The 23,316-nt window shown below is 41.8% G+C and overlaps 1 protein-coding gene across 1 annotated transcript; it reads left to right on the forward strand.

Annotated features, from left to right (window-relative positions):
* The first annotated feature begins 1,701 nt into the window (after nucleotides 1-1,701).
* Nucleotides 1,702-20,885, forward strand: LOC121551318 (neuromedin-K receptor). Its single transcript, XM_041863910.2, has 5 exons — nucleotides 1,702-2,374; nucleotides 8,861-9,049; nucleotides 13,132-13,282; nucleotides 19,022-19,218; nucleotides 19,494-20,885. The coding sequence occupies exons 1-5, from the start codon at nucleotides 2,007-2,009 to the stop codon at nucleotides 19,789-19,791; spliced, it is 1,203 nt and encodes a 400-aa protein (XP_041719844.1). The 5' UTR covers nucleotides 1,702-2,006; the 3' UTR covers nucleotides 19,792-20,885.
* The last annotated feature ends 2,431 nt before the right edge of the window (nucleotides 20,886-23,316 follow it).

The following is a 23,316-nucleotide window of genomic DNA, read 5'->3' on the forward strand; positions in this document are numbered from 1 at the left end:
TTTGAGTGTCTAGTTATTGTATTTCTATGTTGGCCAGAGTGGCTCCCAATCAGAGGCAACGAGTGTCAGCTGTTGCGGGTTGTCTCTGATTGGGAGCCATATTTAAACTGTCTGTTTTCCCTTTGTGTTTGTGGGATCTTGTTTCCGTTTGGTTTGTTGTGTTAGACCGTAGGACTGCACGTTTCGTTTATTGTTTTGTTGTTGTTATTATCACTAAAGATAATAAAGTTCAGTATGTTCGCAACTAACGCTGCGCATTGGTCTACTCCATACGACGATCGTGACACCCACCTGATCTCGCATCCTCCTGCCTGCCTTTCCACCTTTGTGACAATGACTCCCATTGTTATGGTGATGGCGGAGACAAGGATGCCTGCAGACAACGAATATCTGATGACTCTCCGACCCCCTGACTCTGTGTGTGTGTGTGTGTGTGTGTGTGTGTGTGTGTGTGTGTGTGGGTGTGGGTGTGCGCAAGTCACCCCCACTGTATTCCCACACCACCAGAAAATGTCCCTTACAGCTCCCCATAAGTAATCCAGCTAGGAAGGAGCACAGACTGTTATGTGACTCATTAAAAGGGGCACATGGGAACCCATCAGGTGTAATCCTGCATAATTGCTAGGGGAACCCACCAGGAGAAGGGGAGAGAGAAGCCTAATTGGCCTGACTCGCTCTGCAGTGAACACCTGTGGTCGGGGACATTAATGGCTTTACATCGGTGTGGGATCCACCACAATCTTTTATACCTATTCTACTGAGCATGTGAATTAGTGGATAAAAGGCACTTCCCCACCTGCCCCTGGGTGTGTCCCAAATAGCACCCTATTCCCTATATAGTGTACTACGTTTGACCAGTGCCCCCAAAGTAATGCACTATAATGGGAATAGGGTGCCGTTTGGGATGAACCCTCACTGTCCTTTCTCCACTGCTTAGGTGACACAAATGATGATGCTTGGTGGTTTGGATGCTGTGTTATACTGAGGGGGGCTGTGTGGTATTCAGATTGTGACTTTTACTATGAGATACAAGTTGCTCAGTCACAATGGAGCAATAACTCCAAAGCTGAAGCTTCAAAACTACATATTGGTTTGGTACCCTGGAAGTTTGATTGATTGATTTGAATGAGTGCATTAGGATCATAGAGTCAGTCCATCCGGAAAAGGTTGATAAAGGCCTATTGGGAACTCAAATCATTTTGGTGGTAGGCTCTTGACAGATCCATTTATTGAAAATCAATCTTGGGAATTAAGAGAGTTATTTAGGGTAAAAAACAACACATTTTGGAGATACTAGACACCTTTATCAAATATTAATGTTTATTCAACTTAGTCAATAAACTTATATTCTCAATGCTTGCAGTGACAATGACAAAGCCCATTTGAACACGGAGATGTCCCATGATTGAAATGGAGGCGACAGATGCGGCAGGCTTTTAATCAGTGCCTGATGCGTGCATGTCGTTTATCATGATTATGTAAGCATTTATAAGTGACTTGCCATCAAATTCCATGCTTGCCATATGTTTATGTCTCATTTGTATGGAAGCGTAGCTGAATTATCTACAGTTTTCAAAGTGTTGCGCAGTTGCGGATGCATTCCAGTGAATGACTGAGGATGTTATTAGAAAGGGGAGTGGAGTGTGATGTGTGGAATTTAATGGAACACCACCTGATTGATTCACTATGCGCAGCGCACGACTCAGCACAGTCAATCCCTTTTGATCCTACTGCTGCCCAGAGCTCTAGGATACGTTCACTTATGCGGAGCAAAACAAAGGACAATCTCTGTTTCCAAAGAACCGTTAAAATATTATCGGTATCCTATTTAAGTAGTAGCCTATCCTATAGATCAGAAGTTCCGCGCACCTCAAGTGTCAACTGCTCCCAAACGCGTTGGCTCTGTACTAGGGAACAGAAATATAAATGAAGAGGTGTGTGCCAATGCAACTGCTGCCACCTCCAGGCATTGAATCCAAGTAAATCTCGTCAGGGAGACTAGGGGAATGGCTGCGGCAAACAATGGATCAAACACAACTAGGACCTTTACAAATCAGTTCGTACAACCGCCTTGGCGCATCGTGCTATGGTCCGTCGCGTACAGCCTTGTGCTCGCCGTGGCGGTTTTTGGGAACCTGATAGTGATTTGGATCGTATTGGCACACAAGAGGATGCGGACCGTGACAAACTACTTTTTACTCAACTTGGCTTTCTCCGACGCCTCAATGGCCGCGTTCAACACGTTGATTAATTTCATATATGCTGCTCACGGCAATTGGTACTTTGGAGAATCATACTGCAAGTTCCACAACTTTTTCCCAGTAACAGCAGTGTTTTCAAGCATCTATTCAATGAGCGCAATAGCAGTCGACAGGTGAGCTCTGGAGACATCAACTTCAATCTCATACATTCTATTACATTTGGTGAAATGCATTGTATTGGCCTATATTAAATGTGACAATTTATTATGATTTATTTAATGCTAGGCCGGTTTAGTGTAATGTACTGATTCTATAATCAAACCCTAAAATCTAATAAGAAAAAGGTAGGCCTAATGGTATATATAACAAGGCACCTGATATTGCTCAGATGCCAAAATTTTCATGCATCATAATAGCCTGTTATTCATGCCATGTATGCATACAGGTCATTAACACAAACACACAAACAAATGGGAAACCAACCCTCTCCTTACATTCTGTCAAAATGAGAATGAACTGAATGTAGCTTTTAATCCACTATTCTAACTAATAAAGATCCTGCGACACAATGTGCATCCCAAATGGCACCCTTTTCCCTGTACTGTATATTGCACTACTTTTGAGCCCTATGGGTGATGGGCAAAAGTACTGCACTATAAAGGGAATAGGGTGCCATTTGGGATGCACACAAAATGAGAAAACGATTAAGGTTCTTGAGGATTTGATCAAGCATTGCATTACTAGTTGGTGTATAAAAGAGCCAGATTACTTCTAATGAGCTCCACTGTGCAGCCAACCTATCATTATGGAGGGACGTGCTGATTAAATAATTAAAATGGAGTACCTGCAGTGAAATAATGGCTTTAAGTGCCAAGAGTGCTTATATGAAAGCTATACTCACACCAACACACAGACACACACGAGCGAGCAAGCTGCCCCACATAAACACACGCACGTGTGCATACACATGTGTAACGGTTGGTGTGAGGTGTGACCCAGGTGCGGTGCAGTCCTGTGTAGCTCAGTTGGTAGAGCATGGCGGTTGCAATGCCAGGGTTGTGGGTTCGATTCCCACGGGGGACTAGTATGAAAATGTATGCACTCACTACTGTAAGTCGCTCTGGATAAGATTGTCTGCTAAATGACTAAAATATAGAAATGTGCAGGATATACAGTAGGCAGTAGGCAGAGATGGTGAAACAAGGATCTTTACTGGTGGTCCCGAAGCCAGAATACAAAATAACGGACTTATCACGATAAAAGAAAGGCGGAGCAAATAAGTCTCCAAAAACCGTCTGACAGCCGAAATACTACTTACGACTGAAACAAATAACGAAACAGGGGGAACACTTCTCAAGTACCTGTACATAGGTCTCCAATCAGACACTGAGTAGTACTGCTGGACAAAGAGAAACTAACAGAGAAAACTGAGCAAGGGAAGTGAGGGCATAAATACACAGGTGAACAGGTAGACACAGGTGACACCAATAGGATACTGATTAGTCCAGACTGTGAGTGAGGAGGTGCCTAAGGTTGTCGGAGGATGACACCTAGTGGGTCGCTCCAGAACTGCGACCCCCTCCTGTAGCACACACTGGATTTACCCTGCTGTGCTTCTTCTCGGAGTGAAACATTCCAGGGGCCTCATTTATCAAAGGTGCATGTGGACGAAAAATACACACATTTTGCGTGTGCCAGTTTTCCTACAAAAGTTGGTATCCATCCATTTTGAACTTGATGGGAAAGTGTGTATCTCCATGCATATCTAAGACCATGCATACTCAGAACTTCTATTGGTTGATCAACTGTATTGTAAGCAAATGTTGTTATTTTGGGGGGAAATAGAGTTGTTTGACGCATAGGAATTATAATAATGGTAGGCTAATGAAAACAATAAAATGTAGGCCTTTATAAAACAGATGCATTTGCCTTGGTAAGAAGATTACATAGCAGCATCTCGCCTAATAGCCTATATGTACATGTATTATATAGGCCTAAATCATAATCATATAACAGGGCATGTCTCTACTTTTCTGACATAACTGGTTTATTCCCTCTATATAACAAATATTTGGCTACCATTTATCCATCGCACATTTAATAGCCAAACATGCTCAAAAGTAAATAGACCGGTAGCCTATGACAGTAACGGTAGGCTACAGTATTGCTGTGCGATAGGAGCGCGACATAGCCTATTTAATCTCAGAGCCTTTATCAAGACAGGAGATAGAAACACAATCATGTATTGATAAACAAAATATTGAACAACAATTTGTCTTTTGCATAGAAGTGTGGGCTGTAGACAGCATTTATCTTTTTAAATGTTCAATAGACAATCTTGCAGAATGTGCGGACAGTGTTTGGCACTCGCTATAGGCATGATATATATTTTTTTTTTTAAGTCACCGCTAAAGATAAAAACATTCTGCCCACACCTCTACAGAAACATCTGAGGATTTCAGAAATGTATAATGTGTTGGATAGATGTGTGAAGAGGTTACAGAAGACAGAAATGCAAAAAGTGTCCCACTTTTTCGGAATTCACTCAAATAACAGTAGCCTACTAATAATTATTTATGACTGTTTTATAACCTTAACATCAAAACAGAAATAAATGAGGCCCCAGGTGTCTGGAGGTCAATTTTATACCTTTACACGTTGTGCTGCACAGTAGGACTACAGTCCAACATCTCTTTTCATCTCACTTTGAAGTTAGTCAAAGGAGTTAATCTGCCTGGGCATGAGCACGACCTGACTACTTATAGGCCTACTGTGGGCCTTTGATACACAGAATCAAAGACAGAGCACACACTCAGTGCAGGCAGGCAGGCAGGCAGGCAGGCAGGCAGGCAGGCGGGCGGGCGGGCGGGCGGGCGGGTGGGTAAGGTAAGGTAAGGTAAGGTAAGGTAAGGTAAGGTAAGGTAATGACTGAGGATGAAACCTGACAGTCTAGCAGTAAGTTCTGGGGAAATGGAATCTATGTTTACCGAAAACCAAACAAACAGCACTGTTGAATCCAATTAAAGATGGACTGGGAAGAGTCAGAGTCAATCAATCATAACTAGCTCCACATGGGGCATCCTTTGTTTTGAGTACCTGAGATACTGTATATATATGTTAAAGCAATCTGAAATTGGGCACAGACACAGAGACACACTGCTCCAGAGAAGATCGGTATTTCATTTACTGTTTGATTTGACATCGTAGTATTTCAAACTGCGGTCTGGCTTTTGTCAAGAGGAGCTTGTTTAATTCGGAAAATGGAGGCCTCAATGTTTGACAACACTCAGAACTCTCCAGCGAGACAGAAACAACACTCGCATCTCATCCTCTTTTTTGTCGCTTTTATATTTGATCAAACACAGCCACCGCCAAATATATTTTTGTAAATACAAATGAGAGCTTATAAAGAATGCAGTTGTACAACAAGACATTTCCCACTGGGCACAGATGTCAATTCAACGTCTATTCCACGTTGGTTCAACGTAATTTCATTAAAATTATGTGGAAATTACGTTGATTCAACCAGTGTGTGCCCAGTGGGTGCTGCATACTAAATTGTATGCATTAACTTTAGTCAGGGCATAAGCGCTACTCAAAATAAAAAAAGGCATATACAGTCAATGAAGTAGACCAGACACAGCTGCGATCACATTGGTGTCTATGGGAGAGCCACCGCTTAAGTAGACCGGAACTGTGACAATGTTTTTTAATTGTAAACGGCCTGAGTAAGAAATCTTCATTTATCCACCATCTTTGCTTTCACACCCTGACTGACCTTTTGACCTCTTGAACTGTTTCAGAGACCATTTTATAGACTGACGGACAGGGTCTGGTAGTGCTCCAGTCCTCCCTGTTAGACTTGGAAAGCATATCAACTCCCGTAGAAATGGCACTATGGTTGTTGTGCGTAACCTAATTTCTGTTCCTCTAACGCCGCCTTTTAGTGAGTTTATACAAACTGTCATATCTTACCATTCTGATAGATTGGAGAAAAAATTTGGTTGTAATGTTAATAATTTGGTTGTTATTCCATTGGTTACCTCGAGGCAGATGCACCAGGGGCAGAGTGGCCCAAACTCATTGAATATGACACTTTTAAATGTTAGAGCAATCACTAGTAAAACCTTTCTCGTGAATTACCTTATTACTGAGCGCAAATTTGATTGCATCTTTCTCACTGAAACATGGCTGTCTTCAGACTGTAGTGCCGCTCTAATTGTAGCCTCCCCCCGGACTACAGCTTTTCATACTCTATCACAAAAGGGAAAAAGGGTTTTACTAGTGCTCTCAGCTGTAAGGACATTTCATTTGGCAACTTTGGGTCTTTTGAGCATCATGCTATACTGTTTAAATGTCAACCACCAGTGCTGGCTATAACCCTGTTTAGGCCACCAAAGCACTGCCCCAGGTAGCTGCGGCAGGTAGCTTAGTGGTTAAGAGCGTTGTGCCAGTAACCAAAAGGTCGCTGGTTCTAATCCCCGAGCCGACTAGGTGAAAAATCTGTCGATGTGCCCTTGAGCAAGGCACTTAACCCTAATTGCTCCTGTAAGTCGCTCTGGATAAGAGCATCTGCAAAAATGTAAAAAAAAAAAAGTAAAATGTTGTCCTTGAGAACAATAATAAAATCATTGTGTTGGTCGATTTCAATATTCATGTTGACAAAGAGACTGACTCCAAGGCCATTGAATGTATTAATATTTTGAGCTCTATGGTCTTTATCCAACTTGTTACTGGGCCCACCCATAACTGTGGCCATACTCTGGACCTGATTATTACAGAGGGGCTTTCTATTGACAAATCCTCTATTGTTTACGTCGCTTTATCTGATCATCAAGTTGCAGGTCCATTATGATATTCTGAGAGAGCAACTTGGCATATATAACAAGGCAATTAGAAATGCCAGACAGGCTCATTTCTCTAACTTGATCATTAATAATCAGAATAATTTGAGAGTGCTATTCTCGACCATTGATGGCCTGATAAATCCTACCCCCGCAAAACTATATGAACCTCTAAATGTGATGAGTTAGTGGCGTATTTCAGAGATAAGATGACCAACATTAGGCTGGGTATCAGTCAAACAAGACCTGATGAGAAGTATGATGATATGTGCCCTAGCGTACCACGCAAAGGCACTATGGAGTCCCTTCTGAAATCCCTTCTGAAGAAAAGTAATCTAGATCTTTCAGCTTTTAGCAATTTTCGGCCAATCTCCAACCTTCCATTCTTAAGCGAAATTCTGGAGAAATAGTTTTTGCTCTTTTTTAAGTGGGAACTGTATTTTTGAAAAAATTCTATCTGGTTTTCTTGCCCACCACAGCACAGAGACTGCCTAAGTTAAAGTGGTAAATTATCTTAGAGCCAACACAGATGCCGAATAGTTCTCTGTCCTTGTACTCTTGGATTTAAGTGCTGCATGATGATGTCCTTCTAGACAGACTGGAGAGGTGGGTTGGTCTCTCTGGTCCAGTTCTAAATTGGTTTAGGACCTATTTCACCGGTCAATAGTTTTTTGTCACCCTTAGTGAACATAACCCAGAGAAAATACATATCCCATGTGGCGTTCCACAAGGTTCGATTTTGGGTTCAGTTTATATATATGTTGCCCCTTGGCAGCGTTATCAGAAAGCACAACATTGATTTTCACTGCTATGCAGACGATGCACAGCTTTACATTTCTGTGTCACCAGTACATTTTAGCTCCACAGATAAATTATTAGACTGTATTAGTGATTTAAATACTTGGATGGCTCACAACTTCCTCCAGCTAAATCAAGACAAGACCGAGGTACTTACTAAAGCACACAGAATCTGGCCACATATTTTATTTCACAGTCAAATAAGATAGAACACCAGATAAAAAACATAGGTGTCATTTTACATTCTGAACTCAATTTCGAATCACACATTAGGAATGTGACCAAAATAGCTTTTTACCACCTGAGGAACATTGCCAAGGTGTGGCCGTTTCTATCTCAGGCTGATACAGAGAGACTCATTCATGCTTTTATTACAAGCAGGCCTGACTACTGTAATGCTCTCCTGTCTGATCTACCCAAGAAAGCCATTGGCCAATTGCAAAACATAAAGAATGCAGCAGCACGGCCAGAAGGAGAGCACACATTACACCGGATTTAAAGTCTCTGCACTGGCTTCCTGTGAGTTTGAGAATTAATTTTAAGATTCTTCTATTGGTTTTTAAATCAATCCACAATTGTGCACCCCAATACATGTCAGACATGCTTTTGAATAATGTACCCAGTAGGTCCATCAGGTCCTTTAGCACTGGCCTTTTAACTATCCCAAAGCCAAGGACCAAGATGCATGGAGAGGCAGCCTTTAGTTACTATGCCCCCAGCCTCTGGAATAGCCTGCAAGAGAACCTGAGAGGGGCCAAAACTGTGGACATATTTAAAATATATCTTAAAACACACCTTTTTAGCTTTGCTTTTCCTTAGGGTGATTTTTTAGTCTTTCAGTTTTAATTGCTATTCTTTAGTTTTTTATCCTGTTATGTTTGTAGTGTAGTAAATATTTCTGTTTTTATTTTCATAGTTTTTTTTATTTAATTTTTTTCCTTTTAAGCGCATTGAGTCGCATTCATGTCTGAAATGTGCTATATAAATAAAACTTGATTTGATTTGACATCCCTGCAGGTACATGGCCATTATCCACCCGCTGAAACCCCGGCTGTCAGCCACAGCCACCAAGGTGGTGATTGTGTGTATCTGGGCGCTGGCCGTGGTGCTGGCCTTCCCCCTCTGCTTCTACTCCACCATCCGCACCCTGCCCCGCCGGACCATCTGCTACGTGGCCTGGCCCCGGCCCTCGGACGACTCCTTCATGTGAGTGAGACACTCCGGGTGCATCTCAATATTATAAAGTGGCTTCCTTTACTCACCTGCTCTTGTTCATCTTCACTGATCTGAAAACAGTTTTGGGTTGGTTGGAAATGAAACTGTATATTGAGGTGAACTTGCTGCTGATGGTTTGTGTGTGGGCTACTGTGGTGGTGTAGCAATAAGAACACTGGGAGTTGGAGGTACACTTCAAAAGGGCTAATTCCTGGTTTATTCATAGATTAAAGAATGTTGCGAGGATAAGGATGGTTTTCTCTAGGAATCAACAATAAAATCACTTTACATATCAATGTAAGGCAGGGCTCTTTCCCTAATTCCTGGAGAGCTACCGTCCCATAGATTTTTGCTCCAAACCTAATCTAGCGCACCTGATTCTAATAATTAGCTGGTTGATAAACTGAATCAGGTTAGTTACAACTAGGGTTGGATTGAAAACCTACAGGAGGGTAGCTCTCCAGGAACAGGGTTGGAGAGCCCTGATGTAAGGCAATTAACATGGCCAATAATACAGGCACTAGTCAAACGCACATACAATCCCAGTCAAAAGTTTGGACGCACCTACTCATTCAAGGGTTTTTCTTTATTTTTACTATTTTTTACATTGTAGAAAAATAGTGAAGACATCAAAACTATTAAATAACACATATGGAATCATGTAGTAACCAAAAAAGCGTTAAACAAATCAAAATATATTTTCTATTTGAGATTCTTCAAATAGCCACCCTTTGCCTTGATGACAGCTTTGCACACTCTTTGCATTCTCTCAACCAGCTTCATGAGGTAGTCACCTGGAATGCATTTCAATTAACAGGTGTGCCTTCTTAAAAGTTAATTTGTGGAATTTCTTTCCTTCTTAATGCGTTTGAGCCAATCAGTTGTATTGTGACAAGGTAGACCAAGTCCATATTATGGCAAGAACAGCTCAAATAAGCAAAGAGAAATGACAGTCCATCAATACTTTAAGACATGAAGGACAGTCAATCTGGAACATTTCAAGAGATTTGAAAGTTTCTTCAAGTGTAGTCGCAAAAACCATAAAGTGCTATGATGAAACTGGCACTCATGAGGACCGCCACAGGAATGGAAGACCCAGAGTTACCTCTGCTGCAGAGGATAAATTCATTAGAGTTACCAGCCCAAATAAATGCTTCACAGAGGGGACTGTGTGAATCAGGCCTTCATGGTCGAATTGCTGCAAAGAAACCACTACTAAAGGACACCAATAAGAAGAAGAGACCTGCAAATTGGAGATTTTTGGTTCCAACCGCTGTGTCCTGGTGAGACGTGGTGTGGGTGAACGGATGATCTCTGCATGTGTAGTTCCCACCGTAAAGCATGGAGGAGGAGGTGTTATGGTGTGGGGGTGCTTTGCTGGTGACACTGTCTGTGATTTATTTAGTATTCAAGGCACACTTAACCAGCATGTCTACCACAGCATTCTGTAGCGATACGCCATCCCATCTTGTTTGGGCTTAGTGGGACAATCATCTGTTTTTCAACAGGACAATGACCCAACACCCCTCCAGGCTGTGTAAGGGCTATTTGACCAAGAAGGAGACTGATGGAGTGCTGCATCAGATGACCTGGCCTCCACAATCCCCCGACTTCAACCCAATTGAGATGGTTTGGGATGAGTCGGACCACAGAGTGAAGGAAAAGCAGCCAGTATATGTGGGAACTCCTTCAAGACTGTTGGAAAAGCATTCCAGGTGAAGCTGGTTGAGAGAATGCCAAGAGTGTGCAAAGCTGTCATCAAGGCAAAGGGTGGCTATTTGAAGAATCTCAAATATAACATATCTTTTGATTTGTTTAACACTTTTTTGGTTACTACATGATTCCATATGTGTTATTTCATAGTTTTGATGTAGAAAATAGTAAAAATAAAGAAAAACCCTTGAATGAGTACGTGTGTCCAAACTTTTGGCTGGTACTGTACATCCAAATATACTCAAAACTCAATAGTAACTACAATATGAAAAAGGATCTAAGTAACATGATCAATATCTACACAAACATACATAGGCAATGGAGTTACTTAGATACCAACAAAGAATACGATCAATAATGGCACATAGACAAACATATAAAATGTGCTCAAATCAAAGGTACACGATAAAGGAGCACAAACTTATACTGAACAAAAATATAAATGTGACATGTAAAGTGCTGGTCCAATGTTTCATGAGCTGAAATAAAAGTTCCCAGAAATGTTCCATATGAACAAAAAGTTTTTTTCTCAAAAAAATATTACATACATGTTAGTGATAATTTCTCCTTTGCCAAGATAATCCATCCACCTGACAGGTGTGGCATATCAAGAAGCTGATTAAACAGCATGATCATTACACAGGTGCACCTTGTGCTGGGCACAATAAAAGGTCACTCTAAAATGTGTAGTAATGTGCCCAACGTTGTTTTAGAGAATTTGGCAGTACGTCCAAACAGCCTCACAACCACAGACTATGTGCAACCACGCCAGCCAGGACCTTAACATCTGGCTTCTTCACCTGCGGGATCGTCTGAGACCAGCCACCTGGACAGCTGATGAAACTGTAGGTTTACACAACTGAAGGATTTCTGCATAAACTGTCAGAAACCGTCTCAGGGAAGCTCATCTGCGTGCTCGTTGTCCTCACCAGGGTCTTGACCTGACTGCAGTTCGGCGTCCTAACCAACTTCAGTGGGCAAATGCTCAGTTTCGATGGCAACTGGCACGCTGGAGAAGTGTGCACTTCATGCATTAATCCGGTTTCAACTGCAGATGGCAGACAGCGTGTATGGCGTCGTGTGGAGGAGCAGTTTGCTGATGTCAATGTTGTGAACAGAGTGCCCCATGGTGGCGGTGGGGTTATGGTATGGGCAGGCATAAGCTACGGACAAAACACAATTGCATTTTATCGATGGCAATTTGAATGCACAGAGATACCATGACGAGATCCTGAGGCCCATTGTCGTGCCATTCATCTGCTGCCATCACTTCATGTTTCAGCAGGCCCCAGCAGGCCCCATGTCGCAAGGATCTGTACACGATTCCTGGAAGCTGAAAATGTCCCAGTTCTTCCATGTCCTGCATACTCACCAGACATGTCACCCATTGAGCATGTTTGGGATGCTCTGGATTGACGTGTACGAGCGTGTTCCATTTCCCACCAATATCCAGCAACAACGCACAGCCATTGAAGAGGAGTGGGACAACATTCCACAGGCCACAATCAACAGCCTGATCAACTCTATGCGAAGGAGATGTGTTGCGCTGCATGAGGCAAATGGTGGTCACACCAGATACTAATTGGTTTTCTGATCCACACCTCTACCATTTTTTAAAGGTATCTGTGACCAACAAATGAATATCTGTATTCCAGGTCATGTGAAATCCATAGATTAGGGCCTAATGAATGTATTTCAATTGAATGATTTCCTATATGATCTGTAACTCAGTAAAATCTTTCAAATTGTTGCATGTTGCATTTATATTTTTGTTCAGTATACTTTGAATAAACGCATCCTTTAATAATTGTGGGTATCAACAAAGACTGGAATTAACTGAAGGTTTGTCAGGTTGCCACATTGATTGCATACAGGTGAGTTAATTTAAGGTGGTGAGTGTCCCGCTTCTGGAGGAAGAACTGGGTGGTGATTGGGTAATTGGAAAGTCAGTCCGTATGAGTAGGGGAATTTCCTACACACACACATACATACATATCTATCTATCTATCTATCTATCTATCTATCTATCTATCTATCTATCTATCTATCTATCTATCTATCTATCTATCTATCTATCTATCTATCTATCTATCTATCTATCTATCTATCATATTATCTATCATCTATACTATCTATCTATCTATCTATCTATCTATCTATCTATCTATCTATCTATCTATCTATCTATCACTGTCACAACCAGTGCAGACTAGTTAAGGAGGAGAGCAAACTAGACTACTGAATATAAATGTGAATTAGATTAAATATAATCTGCAGAATTACCATGTTTTCCATTACATTCACAGGAATGCTCTGCTTTTCCTTCCTCTTACAGCTATTTATCGTTCTCTGGTATACAGGTATCATATCATTGTGACGGTGCTGGTGTATGTGCTGCCCCTAGTGGTAATGGGTATCACGTACACCATTGTGGGGGTGACGCTGTGGGGAGGAGAGATCCCAGGGGAAGCATCAGATAACTACCACAGCCAGCTCACAGCCAAGAGGAAGGTAACGCAAAAATACAACTCCATTGGTAAAGCATGTGTAATCCATTTGAAAACCAATGTGTCAACCATTGATTGAATGCAGTAGATTCAGCCATTCATTTTAACTGGCACAATCATGAGACGTCCCAATTGTCTTAGTTTCATTCACTCCAGTTAATTTGGTGTGAGGACTAGAATACTGTAGGCCTTTTAGAAATGTGGTTCTGAAAATAATTTCTGCAAACAATAATAATACACTGAACAGGCACTTCTGGTGGATTTGAGGGTTTTTCAGTGTTTGACCCAATACATTGTCATTACAATAATTGATGTAGCTATACCATTGAAAAAATTGCTGACCCTGTACATGGCACAAAGATCTCTCTGTGTTCCCCACTGGATTTGGAGACCCATCAGGTAATCCAGCATTACGCAGGGAAACAACAGAGATTAGTCTCCTCTTTAGAGATTACAATGCATTCCATTAACTGGACACAGTGTATCTCATCATGCATCTTTGCTTGGAGTCCAGGCTCCGTATGTATCAAGCGTCTCAGAGTGGAGTGCTGATCTAGGATCAGGTTCCCCCTGTCCATGTTATCGTATTCATTGTGATCTAAAAAGCAAAACTGGTCATAAATCAGCACTCCTATTCTGAGATGCTTTATATATACGGCCCCTGGTCCCCACAGTTATCCATAAAGATTCAGGTCATTTGAACCCGTATGACTAACATCTATTATGCCAGATGTGGGTTTAACATTACAGGAGCACAGATTATAGAAAGGCAACGCCCAACACGACAGGTCTAGATATGGGAATTATTGGGATATGGGATTATTCCAGGACACCCTGTGAGGGAACCCAGTCTGTATTTCAGGGTTGTTATTGTTTTATTAATGAGGATTACACTCAGATTACGAGGGATCAGCACACCTGGTTCTTTGTTTTGGAGAGATAGGCGAGGCCATGAAACCGAAATCATTTACAGTGATTTATCCAGGGATGTAACCTGTGATCCTGCCTGACATTTGACCTCGGGACCAGCACATGTTTGGTGTTGTTACTTGCTCTTATCTTATTTCAGAACTGGTTCTCTTTTTGATTGTTTTATAGTTTTGTTGTTGTTGTTGTTGTTGTTGTGAAATGCACCTCAATAAAGCTTGATATCATCTGATTTAGTTTGAGCAACGCAGTGAAGGAAGGTTAGTGAACCTTGCACTTATACACAGTTCCAATTGCTCAGTGGGTTTGAATGGGCCACAAATACAGACTAGAAGTCATTTAGGATAAAAGCATCTGCTAAATGACTGCATCATTTTGATAAGCCTGTTGCTGGATTTGCCATTAACGTCCCTGCCAAACCCTTTTTACCATAGCTAGATGAGGGCTGTGAGAGGTTCATTAGGCTGAATGTCACCCATTGTCAAACCATCAGGTCCTACTCTGTGGTTAGTTGAAAAGTAATTGTTAATTAGGTCAGCGATCTGTTCCCACCCAGCTCAATTTAACCATGCTGTGACAGCTTCAGCAGACCACCAGTGTTCTCGCGTCAACTACCTGTAACCTGCTGTGTCTTACGTCATGGTTACCCTTTCTCCTACTTTGTGTAGCTCCTATTCTGAGTGCTCCAGAGAGGATTCCACCAGACAACGTTTGCTCGTCATTAGATGCAGAGTCCCAAACACACTGTACATACAAAGAGATGCCACTGCTTCATAAGCTTTATGCCACATTATTAATCATCCAGAAGATGATGCAGGTGGAGCTAGTTAATCCTTGATTATAAGATCCTAATTGTTGTTGTTCATAAACAAGGTGACTGACAGCTTGATTGATCACTTGATTATCCTTTCCCTGTCGGAGGTTAATGAATAAGGTTTGACCTGCATTTCAATGTGATCCCTTGTCAAAGCTGTGAAACCACTTTCGAAAAGCTAAAGAATGTAAATGCTGATTTCATAACCGAAGAGTGCTTTGGAATGTTTTCATACATGAAGACATTAACTATGAACCACTCTAAACAACACCTTCTTCTAATTAATTCACTTAGCCTAACTTGTTTAACCCAAGCAGCTGTCGTCTAATGGTTTTAGCCTTTTTTGGAGTTGTATTCATGTGTGCCCCAACAGACTGCAATCACGACCAAATCATTCATCGTCAGATGCCCTTGTTGTTGTTCTCCGCAAGACTATCCTTAGTCTGTGATGAAGGGCTAACACCAGCTGTGAGTCTTCTCCACTAAAGTGAGATTGACTTCAGGGCTCCTACATCAAGGCTATTCAATTTCGACCTTAAGGGACTGAAGTACTGCTGTATTTGGATTTATTTTCTACTTGGTAGTTAAAAGGATAGTTCGGCCAAATAACAAAGTGACATATTAGTTTCCTTACCCTGTAAGCAGTCTATGGACAAGGTAAAATAGCAATCCATGCTTTGGTTTTGTTTACATGGCCACTATCTCCAAATGCTAACTTACTTTGCATTCTTGGCCCAAAACCAATGCAAGTCAACATCCCTGATATTAGCATTTTTCGCGTATTATATGTAAATGTGTTAAACATGACCAAGCCCAGAGACATACTGTTAATCTAAATCTTTAGGATGTCTATATCTGTGGGATATACAGTGCCTTGCAACCTAGAAGGATTACTTTATACTATTCCAGGTATTCCTTTGCTATGAAGACACTAAATAAGATCTGGTGCAACCAATTACCTTCAGAAGTCACATAATTAGTTAAATAGAAGGATTACTTTATACTATTCCAGGTATTCCTTTGCTATGAAGACCCTAAATAAGATCTGGTGCAACCAATTACCTTCAGAAGTCACATAATTAGTTAAATAAAGTTCACCTGTGTGCAATCTAAGTATAATATATAATAATATGCCATTTAGCAGACGCTTTTATCCGAAGCGACTTACAGTCATGTGTGCATACATTTTTACGTATGGGTGGTCCCGGGGATCGAACCCACTACCCTGGCGTTACAAGCGCCATGCTCTACCAATTGAGCTACTGATGACCACGTGTCACATGATCTCAGCATATATACACCTGTTCTGAAAGGCCCCAGAGTCTGCAACACCACTAAGCAAGTGGCATCACCATGCAAGCGGCACCATGAAGACCAACGAGCTCTTCAAACAGGTCAGGGACAAAGTTGTGGAGAAGTACAGATCAGGGTTGGGTTATAAAACAATATCAGAAACTTTGAACATCCCACGGAGCACCATTAAATCCATTATTAAAAAATAGAAAGAATCTGACACCACAACAAACCTGCCAAGAGTGGGCCACCCACCAAAACTCACGGACCAGGCAAGGAGGGTATTAATCAGAGAGGCAACAAAGATATCAAAGATAACCCTGAAGGAGCTGCAAAGCTCCACAGCGGAGATTGGAGTATCTGTCCATAGGACCACTTTAAGCCATACACTGCACAGAGCTGGGCTTTACGGAAGAATGGCCAGAAAAAAAGCCATTGCTTAAAGAACAAAATAAGCAAACACGTTTGGTGTTCGCCAAAAGGCATGTGGGAGACTCCCCAAACATATGGAAGAAGGTACTCTGGTCAGATGAGACTAAAGTTGAGCTTTTTGGCCATCAAGGAAAACGCTACGTCTGACACAAACCCAACACCTCTCATCACCTCTCATCACCCCGAGAACACCATCCCCACAGTGAAGCATGGTGGTGGCAGTATCATGCTGTGGGGATGTTTTTCATCAGCAGGGACTGGGAAACTGGTCAGAATTGAAGAAATTATAGATGGTGCTAAATACAGGGAAATTCTTCAGGGAAACCTGTTTCAGTCTTCCAGAGATTTGAGACTGGGACAGAGGTTCACCTTCCAGCAGGACAATGACCATAAGCATAATGCTAAAGCAACACTTTTTTAAGGGGAAACATTTAAATGTCTTGGAATGGCCTAGTCAAATCCCAGACCTCAATCCAATTGAGAATCTGTGGTATGACTTAAAGATTGCTGTACACCAGCGGAACCCATCCAACTTGAAGGAGCTGGAGCAGTTTTGCCTTGAAGAATAGGCAAAAATCACAGTGGCTAGATGTGTCAAGCTTATAGAGACATACCCCAAGAGACTTGCAGCTGTTATTGCTGCAAAAGGTGGCTCTACAAAGTATTGACTTTGGGAGGGTGAATAGTTATGCACACTCAAGTTTTCAGTTTTTTGTCTTATTTCTTGTTTCACAATAAAATATATTTTGCATCTTCAATGTGGTAGGCATGTTGTGTAAATCAAATGATACAAAACCCCAAAGAATCAATTTTAATTCCAGGTTGTAAGGCAACAAAATAGGAAAAATGCCAAGGGGGGTGAATACTTTCGCAAGCCACTGTAAAGCCTTTTCCACCATTTAGTGCTTTGCATGCAATGCTACTGCACATTAGTTTCCCAGACACAGATTAAGCATACTGCTGGACTAAAAAGCATGCTCAATGGAGAATCTCAAAGGTTTAGCGAATGTAGGTTAAATCTAAAGAGTAAACTGACAGAATAGAATCTATGTGAAAGGCTTTGAGGAGTTTCTTTGAGCTCAGACTGTTTGACTGACAGACTGACCATTCATTGGTGATCACAATCACTATTGCTCTATGGCTGGCAGCCATCTTGTCACATGACATTCTGAGCATAGTATAGTTGACTAGACTATATCATGAGATTACCTACTGTACCTGTTATAGTGATGACACAGTAGTAACACAATAGCGAACACAACAGTGAGGATACATGGACAAAGATCTTCCTCGCTGACAAGACGGACAAAGTGCAGTTTGCATGGTTCAGGCGTGTCTGAGCTTTGATATTCAGGTAGTCTCGTGTAAAGAGACAAAGTCAAATTCTATCAGATGAAACTTCTCAGAACTCCTCCATATAAGGCAACAAAGTTCCAACTTTTTGCGAAAGCAGATCTGATTTCAAGTTTCGAAATGCTCTTTGAGGATTTTAAATGACACAATCAGTTCATGAAATTCACAGGATCTTTGAAGTGAGCTGCTTCCTTTGTGATGGCTCTAGGTTGACAGGTTAGGGAATGCATCTAATTATTTTGTGGCTCTACCATCTCCAATGTATGGACCGTTGGACCATCAATGGTTGTTCTGACCATTTTTGTGTAAATTAAGCAATTGTCTTTTGAGGTTGTGTGAATGGCGGTTTTGAAAGGGGTTGTTGTGATGAAAAAAGTATATCCTAGATTGCTGCGGCTTCCAGTACGGAATGAAAATGCCAACCTGATGATTAATCAATCAAGGTGCCCACGCTTGTGAGATTATATATTCGGCGTCAAACATTCTGTCCATCTCAGAATCAGGCACTCTGTGAAACTTGGCATGAGGTGGCTGACCAACTGTTGATCGACATCTTGTCTCAGAGCTACACAGAGACAATGTACTTTATTTTTCCTCTCTCTATCTCTCTATCTCTCTATCTCTATTTCTCTCTATCTCTATCTCTATCTCTTTTTTCTCTCTCTCTCTCTCTCTCTCTCTCTCTCTCCTCTCTCTCTCTATCTCTATCATCTCTATCTCTATCTCTATCTCTCTATCTCTCTATCTCTCTATCTCTCTCTCTCTCTCTCTCTCTCTCTCTCTCTCTCTCTCTCTCTCTCTCTCTCTCTCTCTCTCTCTCTCTCTCTCTCTCTCTCTCTCTCTCTCTCTCCTCTTTTCTTTTTCTCACCTTCCTTCCCTGTCTCTCTATTCCTCCCATCCTCCCACTATCCCCTTCCTAACCAGGTGGTGAAGATGATGATCATTGTGGTGGTGACCTTCGCCCTCTGCTGGCTGCCATACCATGTCTACTTCATTGTGACGGGCCTCAACAAGGCTCTGATGAGGTGGAAGTCCATCCAGCAGGTCTACCTGTCAGTGCTGTGGCTGGCCATGAGCTCCACCATGTATAACCCTATCATCTACTGCTGCCTCAACAGCAGGTAGGATCCAGCACCTTGGTGCTGTTCAGTAGGAACCAAAACATAAGATGAAGATAAGCCTTTCCCATAAATAATTTAGATGTTCTGTTCAAAAATGTTTTCTTCTTTGTGCCTACTGAACACAACCTAGGCAACCACTGGCTAGATAAATAAGACCAGATGAGAAAACTACCAGTGTACCTTCTTTAGAATTCATTAACCACCTCTCAAATGTGAAATATCTGACCATGCACTCATTGTATGTCTGTCTGGTTTGGGTTGTGGTTTGGATACAGGTTCCGGGCGGGCTTCAAGCGGGCGTTCTGTTGGTGCCCGTTCGTCCGGGTATCCAGCTATGACGAGCAGGAGTTGCGCAACAACAACACCCGCCACCGATCCGGCCACCAGGGTAGCATGTGCACCCTCTCCCGCGTGAACACCAGGACCAACAGCATCAAAAAGGCCGTCTCCAGCTGCCGTGGCAATGCCGGTGTTAACGGAGATAACAATGGTAACCATGGCAACCTACAGGCGGTAGCTAAGTCCAACCTTTACAGTGACCCCGATGATGTGGCCGACAATCAGTTCTCCTGAGATGTTAATGATGACCACGACCACCTTCTAGAATGTTCACGAGTGGTTTGGAAAGTCGTTGTGAACATTTCACCCTCCGAACTGTCCCTCAAACATTCCAAGCAAGCCTTTAATTATTTTATTTTTTTACCAAACATAAGTATTTCTTGTGAGTTTATTGCAAACGCGGTTGTTCTTTACAAAGTATTTTTTGCTGGCTTGATGCAGTGAGATTCATTCGATTTCTTTGTATTTGCTTAGCTTTCGAAAGCATTTATTTCAGCCTTTTCACATTTCCACACCCCCATCTCACGACACTGACTGGACATCTGGTAGGCTGCTGTCTCGACGGGCAGATTTGTAGGCAGATTTGTGACATCTGGACTAAGCAATGAAGGCAGAGCTTACTAGTAGTTTACCAGTGTGTGTGCGTGCATCTATTACTCACTGGCTATTGCCTCAGGCAGTCTCCCCTTGAAAGATTGTTAGGATGGGTTGGTGGTTGGGCATATATATAACACATAATAATGAAAAGGGAAGATTGTTGCACACAGATTGTTTATTAATGTGTCTTTCTGTACCATAATCATACATCCTTTATCAGCTTGTCGTCAGTTCAGCAGACTGATACCACACAGATGGAAATAGCTGTGGACTGTATGTCCTGAAATGATTAATTTCTTTAGAGAAACAGAGAGGCACCTGGGGCAAGATAGAGCATTCAATGTTTCTCTGTCAGCCTGCAATTTCCTGAGTATAAATGAGAATGATAGGATGTTCCATTTTGTTATTGAAATTTCTCTCATAAGCTGCTTTTATCGTTATAGGAGTTGTACAGTGCCATTTCTTTTTTACATTTATGGGATCTATGTCATATGTAAGCAGAGGATTGGTTTTTGCTTTTGTGATATACCGTGGTGTATACTTACTGTGGTTAATGCAATTTTTAGCAGACACACACATGCACACACTCAGACATGCACAGACACACACATACACATGCACGCACACACACACATTTAGCCATCAACATGAAAATATTTAATGAGGACGTGCTGTGAAGTACTGTGCACTGGGTACTAAAACTAATCATCAAGGGAAATAGTGCAGTATTACAGTTTTTCTCCATTGGTTTGGCTCATTTCTTGAAACAGAAATTACATTCTCAAAACTCTAAGATCATTTGGCAAAACAGTCTTACAGTTCAGCACAACACTATAGCTCACTTGCAAAAGCTCATATCTCTCCTAAAACTGTTCACTCATGCTTCAAAACTAAATTCCTTTCCCATATAAGGAGTCAGTGCCACGAAAATGGCAAAGATCCTTCTCAATTGCTTTGGCTCATTTCTTGAAACAGACCGGACGTTCTCAACACTCTTGGTGCTTTAGCCAAAATAACGTGGATGGTTCGGCACAACACCATGGTTCACCTGCAAAAGCTCATACCTCTCCCAAAACAGTTCACGCATGTGTCAAAACTAAATTTCCTTCTCATTTAAACAGTCAGTGCCCCCAAAATGCTTCGTCCCTTTGGCATTGTGTAAGCACTGCAAGTCAAAATGTTTAGATGTTTTGTCACTATGGCAGAGGACCATTGAAATATCCCTCATGTCCACCTTTCAGTCTTAGCCCAGTCCTTCATTGACAATGGTTACTGTACTGTTTTTTGTCTAGCTAACAGAATACAATTGTGTATAAAACTGAAAAAAATAAATAGGATTTTAGGGTAAGAGTAGCCTCCAAGGTTTGACATCACACATTGCACTCATACTGCCAAGGAAATTGTAACCATTATCATTCACACACATAAAGTAACTTCCATACATCAGAGTAAAAGAAAATGTATACAGCATAATATACTGTAATATAAACACACAAACAAAAAACAATGAAAATTATATGCAGCCTACAGTGCTGTAAATAAAGCTGGAGTTTCACAACTAACAGTTCTTCACTGGTCGCTGTCCTCACCCTCCTGGCCATCCACACGCTGCTGTCTGTCTGGCCACAGATTCTCGTCCACATCACAGCGTATATTCTCCCTTGCGATGCAACGAGGGAAGAAACGGCGTGCATGTCGCAACCATCCCCTACACTGATCTCCTGTAATATCCTCACACGCAGCGTCCATTGCATGGAGCAGGGACCTCTGATCTTGAGCCCGATGCTCATACACTCTCCACCTCCAAGCGGAGAAATACTCCTCAATAGGATTGAGGAAAGGAGAGTAAGGTGGTAGGAACACCATGACCATCCTTGGATGAGTAGTGAACCAAGCCCTGATGAGCGGGCCACGGTGGAAATTCACATTGTCCCATACAATGACATATTGTGGTAGGTGAGGCCCCTACGAGACCGCTCTCATTTTCAGGGATCAAATCAACATGAAGGGGTCCAAGAAGATGAGGAGCTTCTGTGTATTGTATGGGCCAAGACTGGGGATGTGGTGGCCACACCATTCTCGATATGGCAGCACACATAGTTATATTGCCCCCTCGCTGGCCTGGGACATCCACCATGGCCCGGTGGCCAATAATATACGGCCACGTCTTCGGCCCTTGGCCAGGTTGAAGCCAGCTTCATCCACAAACACGAGGATGTGATGGGTCTCGTTTCCTTCCAATGCCATTATTCTCTACAATAGCGTAAAAAAAGAAAACATCAAATCAGTCATACAGAAGAGTCATACACTACAGTTACAGACAATTACATAGGAATGTTCTATGTTCTCCACAAGTTCAATATACTACTGGCCACTACTCCAGTGGTTCCAAACCTGGGGTACATGTACCCCTATGCAGAGGTACTACAGGGGGTATTTGACAGAAAGGGGAGGGGGAAATCATCAATGACTAGACTTACTGAAATGTTACAGTAAAACCCACAGTATTAGATAGATTTACATGGGAGGCACTAATTGCAGCTCTTTGACCCCTTTTCTTATTGTATGTTATATTCTTCAAAATAAGGATTATAATGATAATTGCATCATACAGTAAGCTGCAGTTTTTAGGCGAAATGTTGAAGTCAGATAAATCAAATACTTCCATACCTGGATTACCTGGATACACAAATCAGGTAAAGTGGGTACTGAAGCCAAAAAAGTTTGGGAACCACTGCTTAATTGTAAAAATTTTATAATGATGGACAACCAGTAACTGACTTACATGTACATACTGGTACCGCAGCTCTTTCACTCTATCAGAGTTCCTCTCAAATGGTACCCTGTAAACTTGCTTCATTGTCATCTGATGCTTCTTCAATATCCGGTCTATTGTGGAGATGCTTATAGAGTTGACATTTTGGAATATGGCATTGTCTTGTAGGATTGCAGCGCGGATCTGTCTCAATGTGATGGCATTATTTGCCATCACCATGTTACAGATCTCTTGTTCTTGTTGTTCATTGAGAAGTTTTCCTCTGCCACCTGTGCAAGGTTGTCGTCCAATCCTAGATATAGAAGTCAAAGGACAACACTCCATTCGTAATGTATACCTTATGTATTCCTTACAGAATGAGTTACCTATGTAATTGTATTGTTGTT

This window comes from Coregonus clupeaformis, chromosome 35 (genome assembly GCF_020615455.1).
Source record: "Coregonus clupeaformis isolate EN_2021a chromosome 35, ASM2061545v1, whole genome shotgun sequence".
Classification (NCBI taxonomy): Eukaryota; Metazoa; Chordata; class Actinopteri; order Salmoniformes; family Salmonidae; genus Coregonus; species Coregonus clupeaformis.

Bases quoted from the DNA above. Each gene is read 5' to 3' on its own strand.
- LOC121551318 (XM_041863910.2), top strand. From the start codon at position 2,007: ATGGCTGCGGCAAACAATGGATCAAACACAACTAGGACCTTTACAAAT. The intron at 2,375-8,860 runs GTGAGCTCTGGA...ACATCCCTGCAG, and splicing joins AGCGCAATAGCAGTCGACAG to GTACATGGCCATTATCCACC. The intron at 9,050-13,131 runs GTGAGTGAGACA...TCTGGTATACAG, and splicing joins CCCTCGGACGACTCCTTCAT to GTATCATATCATTGTGACGG.